Source organism: Protopterus annectens, chromosome 6.part0 (genome assembly GCF_019279795.1).
Source record: "Protopterus annectens isolate FY-2018-M chromosome 6.part0, PAN1.0, whole genome shotgun sequence".
Classification (NCBI taxonomy): Eukaryota; Metazoa; Chordata; order Ceratodontiformes; family Protopteridae; genus Protopterus; species Protopterus annectens.
In genome coordinates, this window is record NC_056737.1 from 1,320,499,538 (window position 1) to 1,320,516,994 (window position 17,457).

A 17,457-nucleotide genomic window follows, 5' to 3' on the forward strand; every position below is an offset into this window, starting at 1 on the left:
CTAGCTCCCATACAGAACTGCCTGCAATACTAGCTCTGTCCAGTAGGTGGCACCCCATCCCTTCCTCTATTCTCCTGCTTATCCATCTGTTATTCTTCTTTTATTTACTCTACATTTCTTATGTCCTAGACCTGCTCTGAAACCTCACACTTTACCCTTTACTTTGTCTACACCCTCCTGTTTTCTTATAGACTCCTTCTTATATCTGCTCTTTCCCACTTTAGACTTACCTTACTTACCTTCATTAACCAGCATCACTGATTTGTTTCTCCTCTAGCTGCTCTATTACCTGTCTCTACCTGCTCCGTTTGCCCTGCGAGCTCACTCCGCTCCCCTACCCCAAATTCCCACCCACCTCCAGGGGTCCTACCCTTATACTACTTAACCACACCCCTTCCCCCTTTCCCACCAATCACTGCAAACATTAAAATTTCCCATCAACCACCTTATCCCTCCTTTCACCTACCACTCCCTACCTCTCCCACCACACCCTAAACCTCTCCCTATCTACACCTTCTTTACTTCCTTACCTATAACAAAAACCTTACCCCTAACCCATCCAAATGTACAAACTACACACCACAGCCCACTTACTGCTGTTACTCACGCTCATACTACTACCTCCTTTAACTTTAGCCTACCTGCTTACCTCTTATGAACACCCATTAAATCCACAATTTCAATACCCCAATAAGCTAACCACCTCTCCTTCTCTACCTATTCTCACTAACCATGTTAATATAACATCTACACCCAGCTATCTACTGCCTAAATATCATAGAATAGCCCACATTAGATACAACACTCTCAACCCCAGGAGATCCCCAAACCTATACTGTAAATCCCCAGATCCTAGATCTCAAATACAACTCCTCTCTTTAGAAGATGAAGATATTCACCCAAACCCAGGCCCAACAATTACTACTACTACTCAACTCCTCAACCCCAATTCCTCTACTGTTCATTCCCTCATCAAACCACCTAACTCACTCTTAATAGCTCACCTCAATGTACGTAGTATTAATAACAAAGTTGCACAGCTCCATTCTCTCTTAGAAGTCTACTCCTTTGACATTCTATGTTTAACAGAAACCTGGTTAAAACCTGTTACTAAAGACAATGATGTCATCCCACCCGGCTGTAACATCTTGCGACTTGACCATGTAGCTAAAAAGGGTGGTGGGATTGCTATCTTATTTAAATCAAGCCTACAAATTGCTACCTATGATTATAAACCACCTCCAATGCTGAAATTCTTATTTCCAAACTTCAAATCAACACTTACAAATCCATTTATATTATCTATCTACCTCCTGGCAATAACAGTGCCACCATAGAAGATATCATTTGCTGGTTGTCTCAATACTTACCCCAAGAAACCATAATCCTAGGGGATTTCAACACTGATTGGAAATGTTGCAGAGGTAATCACCCTACCACCCATATTAACCTATTCGGTTTCTCTCAAACCATTACTTCCCCTACCAGGATAAACAAGCCTAATAAGAAACTACCTTAGATTGGATTCTCATACATAATCTCCCCCAGACTTATGAAGCTGGAACCCTCCCTGATGATGTGAGTGACCACTCACTCACCTATATCATCAGGCATAAAACCAATCTACCCATTCCAACCATTTATAGGACAACAAGAACCAAAAAAAAATGTAACCCTGATCTCTTCTAAAATGAACTAAAAGCATATAACTGGTCTCCATTAAAATTCCTCCCATTGGAAGATGGTGTTAAATACTTTAACTCTAACTTCCTAGCTATACTTGACCACCATGCTCCAACCTGCTCTATGAGAATCAGAACTAAATCCGCCCCATGGCTTTCAAAAGAAATCATGCAAAAAATCCATCTTAGAAGTAAATACTGGAATAAATGGCGAATGACTAAAACCCAGTAGACTAACAAAATTTCAGACAGCTGAGAAATGACACTAAAAAATCTATACTCTGACAAAAGAAACTACTACCTACAATTATAAACCTCAAAAGTTCTGGGCAAGTATTAACCAACTATTACACCCAGGTCAATCTATCACTCCAAACCCACAAGGCACAGACCAGGAAAATCCCAAGCATCCTGCCAATGCCATTAATACCTTTTTCACTGAAGTCATTCAAACACTTGCCAGTCAGTTATCACCTCAAGGCTTTCCTATATCCCCCTCCATTTCTCTTCCAACCAGTCCCAACAACATATATTCTTACCCTTATCCAAAAACTGAAACCATCCTCTCCTTCAGCAGACCAACTACCCACTGAATATCTACAAAAGGCAGCCAAATCCATTGCCTATCCCATTTCCATACTGATCAATAGAACCGCCAGTGAAGGACACATCCCAAGTATCTGGAAAGTCTCCCATATTATCCCCCTACATAAAGGCGGAAGCTCTACTGAATTCTCCAACTTCTGTCCCATAGCCCTACTTTCTCCTTTGGCAAAGATCATGGAGAAATGTATCCACAAGCAAATGCTAGACCACCTAATCCAAAATAATTTACTATCCCGCTGTCAACATAGTTTCAGACCTTCCCACAGCACTGCTACTGCCCTCCTCTCCTTTACTGACTGTATCAACAAACACCGCAACCACAGTATGCTTTCCTCTGCATTGCTTATTGATCAGTCCAAAGCATTCAATATGGTAAATCACCAGATACTTTTAAATATCCTTACATCCCTGTCACTAGATGAACTTGCTATAAAATGGTTCAAGTCCTACTTAGAACACAGACAACAGGCTGTTCTTTGGCATAATATTCTATCTACCCACCTGCCTGTTAACCTTGGTATCCCTCAAGGGTCCATATTAGGACCCTTACTTTTTTCTATATTTTTCAATGACCTTCACTTAGCAATCCCCCATGCTACATGCATCCAATATGCAGACGACTGCACTCTTATATGCTCACCCTCAACCACATCTGAACTTCACTCCCTTACTCAAACAGTGTTTAACACAGTTGAACAATGGTTTACACAGCGCTGTCTCCTCCTGAACCCCAAAAACTAAACTCCTCCTTTTTACTCCTACACGTAGGTCCTCTCCAATAGATTTCACTGTAACATCTAACAATGGTACTCTCATATCCCCACAACCTACAACCAAACTACTAGGCATCACCATAGATGACAACCTCAACTTTGACATCCATATCAATATTACTCTTAAAAACTGTTAACAGAAAACTTGGTTCTCTACAGTATCAAACCCTTCCTTTCTCCTTCAGCTAGAATAACTATTGCTCACATTCATCTAATCTCTACTCTCCTCTATGCCTCACCCATATATACAAATCTATCTAAAAACAACCTCAATAAAATGAACATTCCTACAATAACATAGCCAGATTTGCTACAGGAAACCCTTTCAGAACCCACCACTGTTGTAATCTAAAGCAGCTTTGATGGCTTGAACTGCAAAATCAGCTTAAATTCCACCAACTGACCATAGCCCATTAGACCCTTTACCAACCTATCAATACTCCTATACTATCAACCCTCATCACCCCCTATACCAATCTGAAGACCCTACTGTCATCACATAAACAACTTGTAGATATTTCAAAATCAAACAGAGCTGGGGACTCTCTCTTCTCTAATACCGTTGGAAAACCCTGGAACCTACTTGCCAATAAACTTCCCTCTATATCACTTTCCAAAAGTAAACTAAAACTCTTCCTTGGAGCACACTGGTTGTGCCCCTGTACGAAGCCTGAATAAGCAACTAGCTCTTCTGTTTTGCCTCTGCCTACCCTCTTATTTTCTTTAATCAAGTCCAACTCTCCTTAAATACAACTTACCCTTGTCCTACTATATACTCTTACTTGCATCTTCTGGAAACTTATGATTGTGACAACCTTTTTTTACTATATAATTATTGTTTAACCTGCTTGCTTTTTTATATTATGTATTAACCTGCAGTTTTTGTATTTACCTGCATTTCTCTGTACTATGTTTGGATTGTCTACCCTGTTTGATAATCTCTTAACTATTCCTACAAAGTACATTACTGAATCCACAAATGATGTGGATATTCTACAAAAGGGCCTTACAGAGCCATTACTGAATCCCCAAATTATGTGGATATTCTACAAAAGGGCCTTACAGAAACAGATACTTGGTGCCAGAGCCATGGGCTCAAGCTTAATGCCAAGAAAATGTATAGTTATCCCCTTTGGGAAAAACCATGTACCCATGAATTACCACATAGGTGTCAGTACACTAAACACTGAAAGTGTGATGAGAGACTTAGGGACACAGGTGGACAGTGGTCTCACCTTCGATAACCACATCACCACAACAGTCAGGAAATCCTTCTATGTGGCACATCTCATCACTAAGGGATTTTATCCAGAAAAAAGGAGGTCATTGTCCCACTGTACTCATCCCTCATTAGACCCATTATAGAGTACAACGCCCCATTTGGTATGTACCTCACAAGACATCTGCAACAGCTGGAAAGGCCACAGAAATACCTCACTAAAAGAATCACAGGCCTAAAGCAGATGCCCTATGCTGACCATCTAAAAAAAATTCCAGCTATACTCTCTCACATATCGTCTACTCAGAGGTGATCTCTGCTTAACATACAAGGCCATGTAAAACCCTGAGCTGTTGGACATGCTCCACTTAAAGAAATTCCAATCCCTCAGAGCCACACACTCCAGGGATCTAAACCTTGTCATCACAATGAACAAAACATGCTGGACGGACAGGTTCCTGACCCAGATAATCCCCATACTCTGGAATAGACTGCCCATACAAGTCAAGCAAAGCGCCTCCTTGGCCCTCTTCAAAAGGAACCTTGACAACTGGATGGGAGAAAGGAAATTCACTCCAGGGATCATGTCAGTCGCCCTGCTAGACAGGGGTCCCAGGGAAGTAAATATTGTTAGAAGAAATATCCAGGGAATTGTTATGGCTAGGCTTATAAAGACCTTAGGGCCGATAGCCTAGTACCAACCTATGAACATTGTACATATTAATAGTTGTTTATGAAGCTTGTGTTTATATGAGATGTTTTGATTTTGTTCTCAGGGAGCTCATCTCCCTGGGCCTCTACTGAAAATGGACATATATCCAGCTAGACTAGCCCAGTCAATAAATGTAAAATAAATAAATAATATATAGCGTTGTTACCTCACAGCAAGAGGTTCTCCTGTTTGATTATTGGCTTGGCTTGGAGTGCCTTCTATGTGGAGTCTGCATGTCCTCTCCGCGATTGGGTAGCGTTCGAAAGACGTGTGCATAAATGGGCGTGCCTTCGTTGAAGGTTGGGCGTTGAGCTGGCACCTCGGCATTTTGTAAAAATCTACTGCTAATCATTAGCGGACCAGAGGTCCGTTGTGGCGACCCTTTAACGGGAAAAAGCCGAACTATATATATATATATATATATATATATATATATATATATATATATATATATATATGGTTTACTATTGAAATTCCAAATCCGCTTCAGTTGACATCAGTAGTTCAATGTATTCGACATAGCAGGAGGTGACCTCAAGTCACTTCCTGCTATGCACATTAATGTACCATTACATTCTACAGTCAATGGTACATTAATTCTACTATTTTGCAGGGGGTGCTACACCCCCTGCACATTAAATATACCAACTCCGAGGTCGCACTACAGTGAAGAAATGGGCTAATTCCCTGCTCCTCACATAACCATGATTGCCCTGCACAATGTCAAACCCAAATACTTGAACTTCACTTCCTGTTCACTATAGTGTAGTCGATACATTCGCTGTAGTGTAGTCGATACATTTTGGTTTGACATTCTGACTACTTGAAAACCTCCAGTCAACTGATGGAGTTTCCAAGTTTTGAATGTAAGCATAATATATATTTATATATATATATACACACACACACACACACACGATTGTGTGTATGTTTGTGTGTGTGTGTATATATATATATATATATATATATATATGTAGTCAGCAAACATTTCTTTATTTACCAAAATGGTTTCATGCAGTATTCTTTTCTGAACAGTCAGAATTTAACCATAAAGCTGTTTTAATAACTGAAGCTATAACATATGTTTCTAGGTCAGGAATCCTTATTCCATCATCTTCCCATTTCCTTACATGATGTCCCAAACCTATTCTAGATTTGTTTGGGGTGCCATAAGAATTTCAAATAAATGCCATTAAACTGCTAAATATGTTTTTAGAAGGAGCTAAAGAAGTTGTCTATATAATGTATAGTGGTTTGGGTAAAATCATAATTGATTAAATTCAAGTTATATTCCATAAAACGGAGTAATTTATTACATTTATTTTTATTTTAATTTTATCTAAATCATTTTGTAACTTATTTTTTTTTTTTACAGATGCATACGATTATCCCCTGAAAATGTGTAATCTCTTTATTCTCCCATCTAAATTCATTATTACATTTTATCAAGTAATTTAACTCTTTGTTAATTAATAAGTTATTAGTTTTATTCTGTTTGAAATTTAGATTTGTAATCAGTTGAAACTAGCTTATTGATATTTTTTTTGTTTTGTTTTGTTTGTGAAGAATCAATAATATCTATTGTTTACCGTGTATTATCTGTGAACAATTGGATTTTGGAAGTATAGTGATCATTTTAATTCCTACTATAAGTTTTATGAAACTAGATATAGAATAAAATATCCTAGTTTACCATATGAGAATGAATTTTGATAATATAAAATTACATGGAAACCTGTATAGTTTTAGTACTTTTTAAATTAAACGGACCAGTTTACTGAATCAAAGGCTTTGTCTAGGTCCAGGCTGGTTATAATTGCCTCTCATTTATTGTTATTAGCATAATCAAAGTACAAGAGTAATAGGTATAAATAAATAATTTGATTGATGAAAGTTATTAATATAAGATTAAAGTCTGTAACATTTACTAAATCCTTAAATGATACTGACATTCCAGGTTTTTTAATTGCACTAGCATGCAGTTCTTCAAGTCTATAGTTAGTCTCCTGCCATTGTTGTATTTCCCTTCAAATGAAGATTAACATTTCCAGACACATTCTAGAGACTGTAGCTCCAGTTCACAGAATACAGTACATATTTGTTCAGGTTGTTGTTGTTTGTCTTTCTGGCTTTTCCCGATTAGGGGTCGCCACAGTGGAACTCTGGTCCACTAATAACTGGCAGTCGATTTTTTATGGTGCCGAGTTGCCAGCCCCACGCCCAACCTTCAGCGAAGGCACGCCCATTCACGCATGTCTTCCGAGGCCACTCGACCGTGGGGAGGATATGCAGACTCCGTGAAAAAGGCACTCCAGCAGAGAATCGAACTGGAGAACCTCTTGCTGTGAGGCAACAACACTACTGCTGTGCCACCACGGACTATATTTGTTTAGGTTAAGATTCTTTAATATTCAGTAATGACCATACACATCATACCATTATCACTGTACAACTCAATAATGCTAGGCATTATTTCTCCATAATATTGCAGTTCCCCTCCTCCTTCCTCTAAAACTAGAACTTGCTAGTACTGTATATTTCTTTGACAAACGATATTTGCAGTAAGTGATTTTTTTTTGTAATAAAAAAAAAAAAAAAAATCCACATTGTGTATTTTTAAATTCTTAATTTCTGTTACTGCCACTGTTGTGAGGCCACTTACATTTAAAGAATCACACTCAAGAAAACCTGTTACGTTTGTATTATTACTAATTGCTGTTCTGTGATCTCTGTAATCAATATTCTCAGTTTTCTTTTGTTTTCATACAGCCATTATTCTGTTGCCTGACTGTTAACTCTGTGTCTTGCCAAGTAAAATTAATATTAAGGATAACTAAACTACAAGTAAACCAAATTCCCCTGCGTGGAATTGAAGGTCCAGAGTTTGAATAGAAATCCCATCCTATTTACCCTTCTTAAACTCTTTTTACTCCTACAGCTTTTTATGCTTGTAGCTGTCGCTTTATACATAGTATATGTCATCACAGAAATGTGTTTTATAGTATTTTAGTCTCCTTCGTTGCACCACAAATATTTATATCTAAACACAACATTCCAGCCCCATGTTCTTTAAAATTCAAACCCCTTACTCATCCTGCACTTTAAAGTACATGCAGATTCCTCACATGGCCTTAGAAAGCTCTAGGCCTAACATTCCTCTGCTGCTATAGTACAAATCAACGTTAAAAAAGAAAAACTCTAACCAGTAAATACTGAGGAACTACTAACAGTCCCTAAATATTGACAAATGATTACCAAGATCTTGAGATAAGAGAATATAGGCAGCATCCAGCCCCCCCCCCACACACAAACACACACACATATATATATATATATATATATATATATATATATATATATATATATATATATATATACATATATACACATATATACACAAAAGAAAAAGTATATTGTCATGGTGAAATGGATTCAATAAATGCCTTGTATAACCATTAACAGCTAGCCAAGGTTTTATTTCTAGTAAGCAAATAAATCCATCTGGTAGACAATAGAAGCCTACAGTTAGCTATCTATACCCTTCTCTCAGTAATAACAGAAATGATACATGAGACTGTAAAACATGTATTAACTATGCTAGCACACAGAAACAAGACAGAAAGTTATAGAAGATAACACCCAGCTGAAGCATTATTAAGATGGTGCCATTAAAGCTAGCACTTCATTGCTATACTGACCATCCTAAAAATGTGCTACAGTACTAATTTTGTTAGTATGAGTCGGTACATAAATTGGAATAACTAACCATAACATGCTAACAGAATTTTATATCACAAGTGTTTACGGTAACACAGTAAACTTTTATATGGCTGTTTTCATGTAACAGTAATACATACTAGCATAATATACCTTTCTTAAGAACCAGTATCAGATAGAATGTTTACCTAAAACGGGTTTTTACATTTCTATAATTATTTTGTTAATATGGATCCAAGCTTTTAAATGCTTTGATGTAAAATCACCCTCACTGTTTAGTTTTTGTTGATTCAGATATCCATCTTCTTGTTGAGGCAATGGCAGTTTGCTTCATTTTAAAAGTTTTACTCCTTGTCCAAGTATATCTGTTGGTGTTTTATGATTGTGATTTTGCACATCCATATGTTTATGTTGCATTTGTTTTATAATCTAAAACCAAAAGGCACTTGACATAATTAACCCAGAATATTCAACAAGCATCAGGATTTTTTGTTTTTGCCACACTTGTCTGCTATGATCTGTATCTTCAAGCTTCTGCTTGATCATCTTTGACATCCCTGGTATAGCGGTGAGAGAAAGAATATCCAAGTATCGCAGTACACTACAATCCTGATAGCTGCAGAGGATATTATTTATTATGCTATGCCCACTTGTCCCACTTTCCCAGTGTCCAGAGTGTGCATCATGCAGTGCACATGCTGCTAAATTAGCTTCCTTGGTCTTCAGCAAGACCACTTAATCCTTGGCCAGAAACCTTGCCCTTCCCCTGGTACAGGCAGCAGGACAAAATGCTGCTCAGTTTCTATCCCTGGCTGACTGCTCAGGGATTGGGTTTTCTAAACAAAACTGGCTCACTGGGTCACAGTCAGGTCTCCATCTCTATGTGCCATTATATATTCTGATGGAAAGGAATTGCTGTACATTTATGTTTTTTTGCAAATAAACAGATGCATCTGTCTTTTTGTGAACATCTCTCACATGGTAAGCAAAGCAGAATGCAAAATTTGGGAAGGAAATTACATTGAGTGGTCACTGTCACGTGCAAATTAACGACAAAACAAATTTAGGACATGAATTTCACATGCAAACTAGTTAACATTTTGAAAATATTGACTGTTAGTTTAATATAAGCAATTATTTTAAATTGTAATTTAAATGAACACTGATCAGTGGATGATGGAATAAAACTGAGCCAGAATGCTTCATTTTCCTGTTTTCTTCTTGACATGAGATGTAATATAATGTGTCGTGATAGATAAAATGCAGCACATTAAGTGCTACAATTACATTCCTTTTTTTTTTTACTATACTTTTTTTTTTAATTTTTGAATATGATAATTCATCAAACTTTACATAACTTCAAAATGAAACAAAGACAATTACATTCCTGAAGTGGAAAAATAAAACATGCTTATTACATGACATCAGAAAGGTGCTTCACAAGCTTTTCTGAATCACCCCTAAATGCTGTTAAAACTGAGTGCTGCAGTGATGATTTACAACAGAGATTGCTGGCCAGTGAAGAACAGTGGCAGAAGGAAAAACAGATTTACAAGCTGTTCGATAAATGTAAAAACAAAAGTTGACAAAGTAAGTGATTAACAGCTATTAATGTACTTTGTTCTTAAGAAGGTCACTTTGTTTCTGCCTGCTGTCTGTTGACAGAGGTGTTTTATCGTCTTTCAAAGGCTTTGAAAGCTGGAGAACCATTTTACACTCATACATTTTTTTCTTTGTAACTGGTAGTACTTGCAACAAATAAAGCTCCATGCATTACAAAGAATTTTGATTGGTCTCAGTGATCATAACCATTGTCTGTACTCGACATTGATGCCAAGCTTGACCTCTTAAGAAATGTTCTTGAAATGAATTTCTTGACATCCATGTCTCACACACATAAATTGGTTATAATCAGAAACCCAATCATAATCTTGTATATTATGCTTGAATACCAACTTCAAGAATGTGTTTCATATTTTCCCAATTCAGATGATTTCAAGGCTATGTGCTTGTTTATGAAGTACAAAGAAAAAATTATAAAGCTCTTGAGTGTTGATCAAAAAGTATTTGTCAAATAAAATTAACAAGTACATAGTTTTATTATTCATATTCTGAAATTTTTTAGTTTACAGCTTGATATGGTAGTTCTGGAGTAGATACTGTTAGTGGTAATCTACTAATGGCAAGCATAACAACATTCCTTAAACAGCAAAACGTGGGGTGAGTAGGGTGCACAGGTAAGACAGAACTTGAAAAACATGAGAATGCTGCCCTTCCATTATAAGAAATCATTTTGTAGAGTTCTGTAAAATTGTGAATATATTATTAGGGAGTTTCAATCATTTGTTGAAAAAGTTATTTATCAAAGTGGGAAATATTATGAATTAGATGGTTACAAATATTTGTTAAAAATATTTGCCAGACCAGGAAGTGTGTATATATAACATTTTCTGTATTTAATATTTTCTGTATTTGTTTGTAGTTCATCAGCAAGGAAGAATAACCCTGGCACAGTCAGGGAACCAAAGTCCACTGGAATTACTGAAATCAGTTCAATACCCTTCATGCACAGTTCAAATTTATAGTACTTCAAAGGATGCCATCTCAAAAGTTCATTCTTATATTGATGATATTATAAAAGACAACTGTTCTACGCAACTTATAAACACTACCTATGGAAATTCATTCTCAGATGTTGAACTGCAGACAATATGTGCCATGTGTGAAAAAACGCAAATTAAAGTCGAATTGGAGACAGACAGCATAGTGGTGAAGGGAAAGACAGATGATGTTCTAGCAAGTGTTGTCAAAATCAACAGTCTTCTGCAAGATCTTAAGGAGAGAATCAACAGAAAACAAGAGGAGGATATAATCAAAAAAACTGTTCAGTGGGAAATAGTGACTGAAGAGAATATAAAACCATTTAATTCAAACTTAAATTATGAACTTGAGATGAATTTTCTCAAAAAGCAAAATATCTTCACATATACACATGGAGGACAGCTATATACCATTAACTTTGAAAAGAAGGAACAGGCAGATCCTCAAGGGAACTGTGTGAAAATCCGGAGGAGGATTCTTCTCGAAGACCATCAGTTAGGTAAGTTGATTAAAAAAACTCTACAATGTTAACATTTTTCTCATAAGTAATTCACAATGAGGAGCCTATTCAGTCTTCTGTAATACACAGGCAAATTATTATGAAAAAAGAAAATAAGCTTAATAGCCCAATGTGCAACCATCTGGAGTGATATAAAAATTGCAGTATACAGAATTATGATTCAGTGGATGGTAAGTAGTTGAAGGTTATCTGGGCAAACCCAACTCAATAAACTTCCTAATAGTTGTGACTTTATATATATATATATATATATATATATATATATATATATATATATATATATATATATATATATATATATATATAAAATACATGTGTGCGTGTGTGTGTATTGGCTCTAGTACAAGATTGCAAGTGTGAAAACTGTTTTTTCCCCCCACTCTTACCCAGGCATCTCTTTTTCCCTGGGGTTGTGCAACCATAGACTTGCATTAAGTTGAAGGTATGTGGAAAAGCTCCCTATTGGGGTTTCAAGGAGGGTTTCCCCAGCAAAACAAAAAAAAAACACTTTTTTCTTCAGAAACCATCTGCAGTTTCAGTGCATATTCGTTTTAATGAAGCTGACTTCTCTAGTCAGGGAGTTAGTTAACTGTTTACCTGCTCATTGTGGATCTTTAGTTTGCAGTGCTGGTAACCTCAATGTGCTCACCCCCAAAATTCCCTTCTCTTGACAATGGAGTAAATATGCATATAGATGGCAAAGTTGGATACAAGGTAGAGTGCAAACCCTACCAGAAGAAGGGAAAAATTTGTGATTGACAGATTAATTACCTTGGTTTACTGTTGAATTCTGTATTGTACTGTATCTGTGTGCAATAAGCTTTTGACCATCTAAGTCAAGAAAATAATGCATTCTGGTTATATCTACATCAAAGTCTTAACAAAAATAAAATTTTTATTGCTGTGCAATGCATAGCTTATCCAACACTGATGTTCCCATTGTAAGCATAAGTTATTGTTCAAAGCACTAACCTGCTTTGGCAATATATAGAAGTATGTTCTGAAAAGCAATGATACCGTACAAGATAATCAAATGTATGTAGTTCTACTTCCATGAGGTTTTCATTACATGTGTGTGTGGACTATAGACTGCATGTATCATCAAACAGAATTAACCTAAAGCCACTAATTACTATTTTGATCAGCTACTTTAAAAAAGCTATGCATAGCACAAGCTGGTTCTGCGCCATGGAAGAATAGAATCCTTACTCCGCGGACACTGTATTTGTTAATGTTCACAGCCAATGAGGGATGGGAATGCACCACCAATATTAGCTTGTTCGTCCCAAGGGGAGTGGTCTGGAAAGAGCTTATCTCACGAGAAGATGACTGTTGGACAGCTGTGTGTATACAGATCTGTTCACAGGAATCCCTTGCCATGTACCAAGGAGTTTACAAACAGCAGTGCCAGTGTGAATATGTGTAGAAAAACAATCTCATATTACAGAAGCTGCATATTAGGAATTGCTGTGTATATGTACAGGACCAGAGGTGTAGTGCATAAATAAAATATCCAAAGCAGCCAACGGAAATGACTAAGCTAGTATGTTACTTATTTAGTAAAAAAGGAAGATTCAACTTGAACCGGTTTGTGCTTCCCTACTTTCATAAGCAGATTCATACTTTGGAAAGTTTTAAAGAAAGTATATCTACCACCTGTTATTAGGTTGGATAAAGTGTGGTTCGCTGTGGTGTTAACCATAGTATTTAAAATTTTCTAATTGTTTTTGCTGTTAATTGTATGAGGTTTCAATGAACTGATATCACTAACTTCAAAATCGTCACAAGTGCCTTGGGAACTGCAGAGTAATGTTTGACTGATTTTTCTGTTACATAAAGCATAAACAGCTGTTTTTAAATGCTCGGCAATTAATAGCAAGATGTTGCTAAATAATATCTTAAGGAAGTCATAATGCTTATTTAGCATGTTAAAAATGCAGTTTTTAAGTGTTTGTAAGTAACCGCTTCCTATTTTCATAGCATCTAGCAAGGAATCAAAATGCACTCCAGCTTACTTCTGTGGTGGTTTCCTTATTTAACTTTCTGTTAAACCAGTGCATGTACCATTTCATAGGATCACAGCAGGTTACTAGGTTAATGTTCCTAGAGCTTTTTTAAGCCTGGCCACTCATGTTCCAGTTTTCCCAATTATTAATGCCGAAGGACTAGAATATCATTCATATATGCCTGTGCCGGGTCTATATCAGAACACAGAAAGTTCACATTTTCAAATGTCCTTACATTGACCCTTAATCAGCGAACGCTGACAACATCGAACATTCAGAACAGTGAATTTTTTTATAGGGAATAAATTCGCTGTTCCAAAACGCATACACACAACACAAACACACCAAACAGCAATCCACACATACACCCAAAATCATACAGCTAACCCTACACTAAACTGTACAAACGCCACTAACTATCCACTTACCTTAACCCAAACCATAACCCTAAGGTCCATCACTATCGCACACTCAACTCACCTGTGCCCTAACCCTAACTCACCTAACCCACGCCCAATCACACACTTACCTGAACCTGACCCATAACTTTCCACCAGAGTGCTGAAAATAACGAAACGACAGAAACGGACAACCAAATTCTTTCCCCAGGAAACAATTTGGTTATCTGTCGTTTTGCTATTTTCAGCGTTCGCTGAATAGGGTTCGATGTAGGAACATTCGAAAGTATGAACCTTCAATGTTCTGATGTAGACCCGCCTGTGCCTTAGGGCATCCAGAAACTGCACCTATCCATAAGGGACACAGGTAACAAGTCAGGGGTGAATTTGCAGTTTCCCTTCCATTGGTCCAATTTGCATTTGAATAGGCTTAGAGAACAGCTCTGCTTCACATGAATGAAAAGTCTGTTCCAGAAAAGGGGTAATCTTTTAGACACATAACTGTTCCTCCTACTTGTTTTGTTTATATCTCAGACAAGATTTAGATATAGATTGGGCTATACTAGTGCTGTTTGTTTTGTGGAAGTGCAGCAGGTACCTCAGAGCTGAATCAGAGAATGCCTTGAAGGTTAGGCATAGATTGCCTCAAAGCCCTGTCCCTGAACTCTGTCTCCTACAGGCTACCGAGTCCTATAGGAGACAGAGTACAGAGACAGGGCTTTGAGGCAGTCTGCATAGGACATGTAACTGTATTATTTTAATGAAGAACTTCTGTGGCTGAGAAAGTTGTTGCAAATACCTGGTCAGGTATGTGTTAGAGGGTGCACTGTACTCAACAGTTGGTCCAATGAGGGATGAGTCGAGTGGGACTATGATCTCCTTATATATTATTAATTATAAGTTGTGCCACATAGAAGATTTTGTTGCCATCACGGGCACATGGTGATTAAAATTCAGGATACTGTCAACCTTATTTCCCAAGTCCTTTACCACTGAGTCTCAGCTTAGGGGAGTGCTATCAGTCTTGTAATTCGTAGGCTTGGTTGTCTTACCAAAGGGTAAAGTTATATATTTTTTTTGCACTGAGTTTTAGGTCATGACTCTGATACCAGTTATTTGTCTGTGCCCAGACCCTCTTGGAGGGTATCTATATTTTTGGGAGTTGCAATAATTGCACCAAACTTGCAGTCTTCAAATCTGGTCAGCCAAAGGCCCTCTACATTTGCCTTGACTTCAGAGAAGAATATTCTGAACAGGAGAGGTTCCTATATTTTTTTAAACAAAAATCATTATTGAATTGTCACTTATGACATAGGCAGTCATACAATTATATAAATGAAAACATACCATATTGACATATTTTCAGTTGCAAACATTATACATCACATATAATATTCTATCCAGTCATTGTCAGTCAGACATTGCAAAGCTCATTCAATTCATGCCTTCCCTTAAACCTCATTCCTCCTCCCAAACATTATTCTCCATGTATTATTCCCCTCATTCCCATTCTTCCTATGTAATTTGCTCCTACCCTTTTCTAAAGATCCCACTTCCAGTTATTGTATCTGTTGTTATATTCACTACTTTTAGTACAGCTGGTTTAGACTTTGATTTCTATTTTCAAGTAATTACTTTTTGGCTGTCACCAGAATTAAACTAATTCTTTGTCTAGGTAATACCAATTCTGTATCACAGCTAAAAAAAATAATTTCCGTAGGTTACACCAATTTGCTCACCAAGTATTTCTGCATAGAGTTTAGTCTGCCAGCTCATTACACTCCCAAACATATGCTCTTAATTACACCTTTCCTCCCCATCACACCTCCAACATTTGAGGAAAAGTTCTTTGGAGTCTGCTGGGGGTATAAAAATACCTATGTAAACACTTCAAAGCAAAGATCATCAATCTTTTAGACCATTACTGCACATTTCTGAGTCATCTGTATATCCTCTCATTTATTTTGTGAATTCCTTATCCATTCTATCTTCTCAATCCTTTCTAACCTCATTTGCTTGATTCATATATTTATTGGGGAATATTTTATATGTCCTACTAATTATTCCTTTTTTAACAGCAGTTTCTGATTCTACTAATAACTCTACCAGTGCTGGTCTTTCACTTAGGATCCCCTTATTCCTTTATCTTTGCCTATACTCTCTCAATCCTTGATAGGCAATCTCTAGTCTGCAGTCCAAATTGAATTCTTGGCCTTTTCCCATACTGTTACCGCTCCCTCTCTTATTTGCTCCAATACCTTGGTTCCTTTGCCAGTTTTCTCCTGTAAATTCTGGCCCCCTTTGCCTATTCTCTGTACCCCTAATTGCAGTTATCTCTATCAGCATAATCTTCTTTCTCCTGTCCCATGTTGATTTAGTTCTTAGAATAATTTATACTGCCTATTTATCAGATATAACATTCAGTATAGTTATTGTTATTCTCTTTAATGATCTGTATCCAAAATCCCAGTCTATCCTTATTTCTTGAGCTTCACCTGTTTCATTATAAATCCCTTTCCACTTTAATAATAGCTTTTCTGCTTGTGCTATGTATACAAGTTTTAACTATGTAGCTCTGAAATACCACTTCAAATCAGATAATTCAAAACAACCTTGTCAGCTTATCCCACCTGACTCTTGCCCTCCTACCCTCCCAAATAAAATGCTTCAAATCTTTAATTGCTATCCACAACTTCTTTTCTAGTTGAAAAAATATGCCTGACCTATGTATAAGACTAAAGGAACTAAAATGTTTTAACTGCTTGTATCTTCTTATCCATATCCTTTAAAACAGACCTTACAGCTTCCCAGTTTTTGTATTATCTTTTGTTTACTCTCTTCCCACATATCCTTAACTGCCATAACAGAATCCTTTTTAGTCCACACTCCTAGGTACTTATTTTTATTATATATCCATCAATGTGTGGATATTGCTGAATCAATTTGTGTGTAGGTACATAGTTTACAGCTGTTGCTTTTGTTATATCTTCATTAATTCTATATCCCAAAAAAACTTGAAATATAATGTGCCACAACACTGAAATGTCTTTTTTCTGGTTTTATCATATACAAAGTAATGTTAATCTGCAAATAAAACCAGCTTTTCTTGATTGCCATACAAATTATACCCTTAAATGTCTGAATCCCTTACTTTCTTTGCTAGTGGTTCTAAATGGGTCTATATTAGAACATCGACTTTTTAAAATGTCGAATGTTCTAATAT

At 36.8% G+C, this 17,457-nt stretch overlaps 1 protein-coding gene across 1 annotated transcript in view; it reads left to right on the forward strand.

Moving 5' to 3' along the window:
* LOC122804788 (protein mono-ADP-ribosyltransferase PARP14-like) overlaps positions 1–17,457 on the forward strand; it is a gene marked incomplete in the record, with an annotated part of 1,493,437 nt that overhangs the window by 1,258,951 nt on the left and 217,029 nt on the right. The window contains 1 exon segment of the mRNA XM_044074882.1: positions 11,192–11,809. Within this exon segment, the coding sequence (XP_043930817.1) occupies positions 11,192–11,809 (618 nt within the window).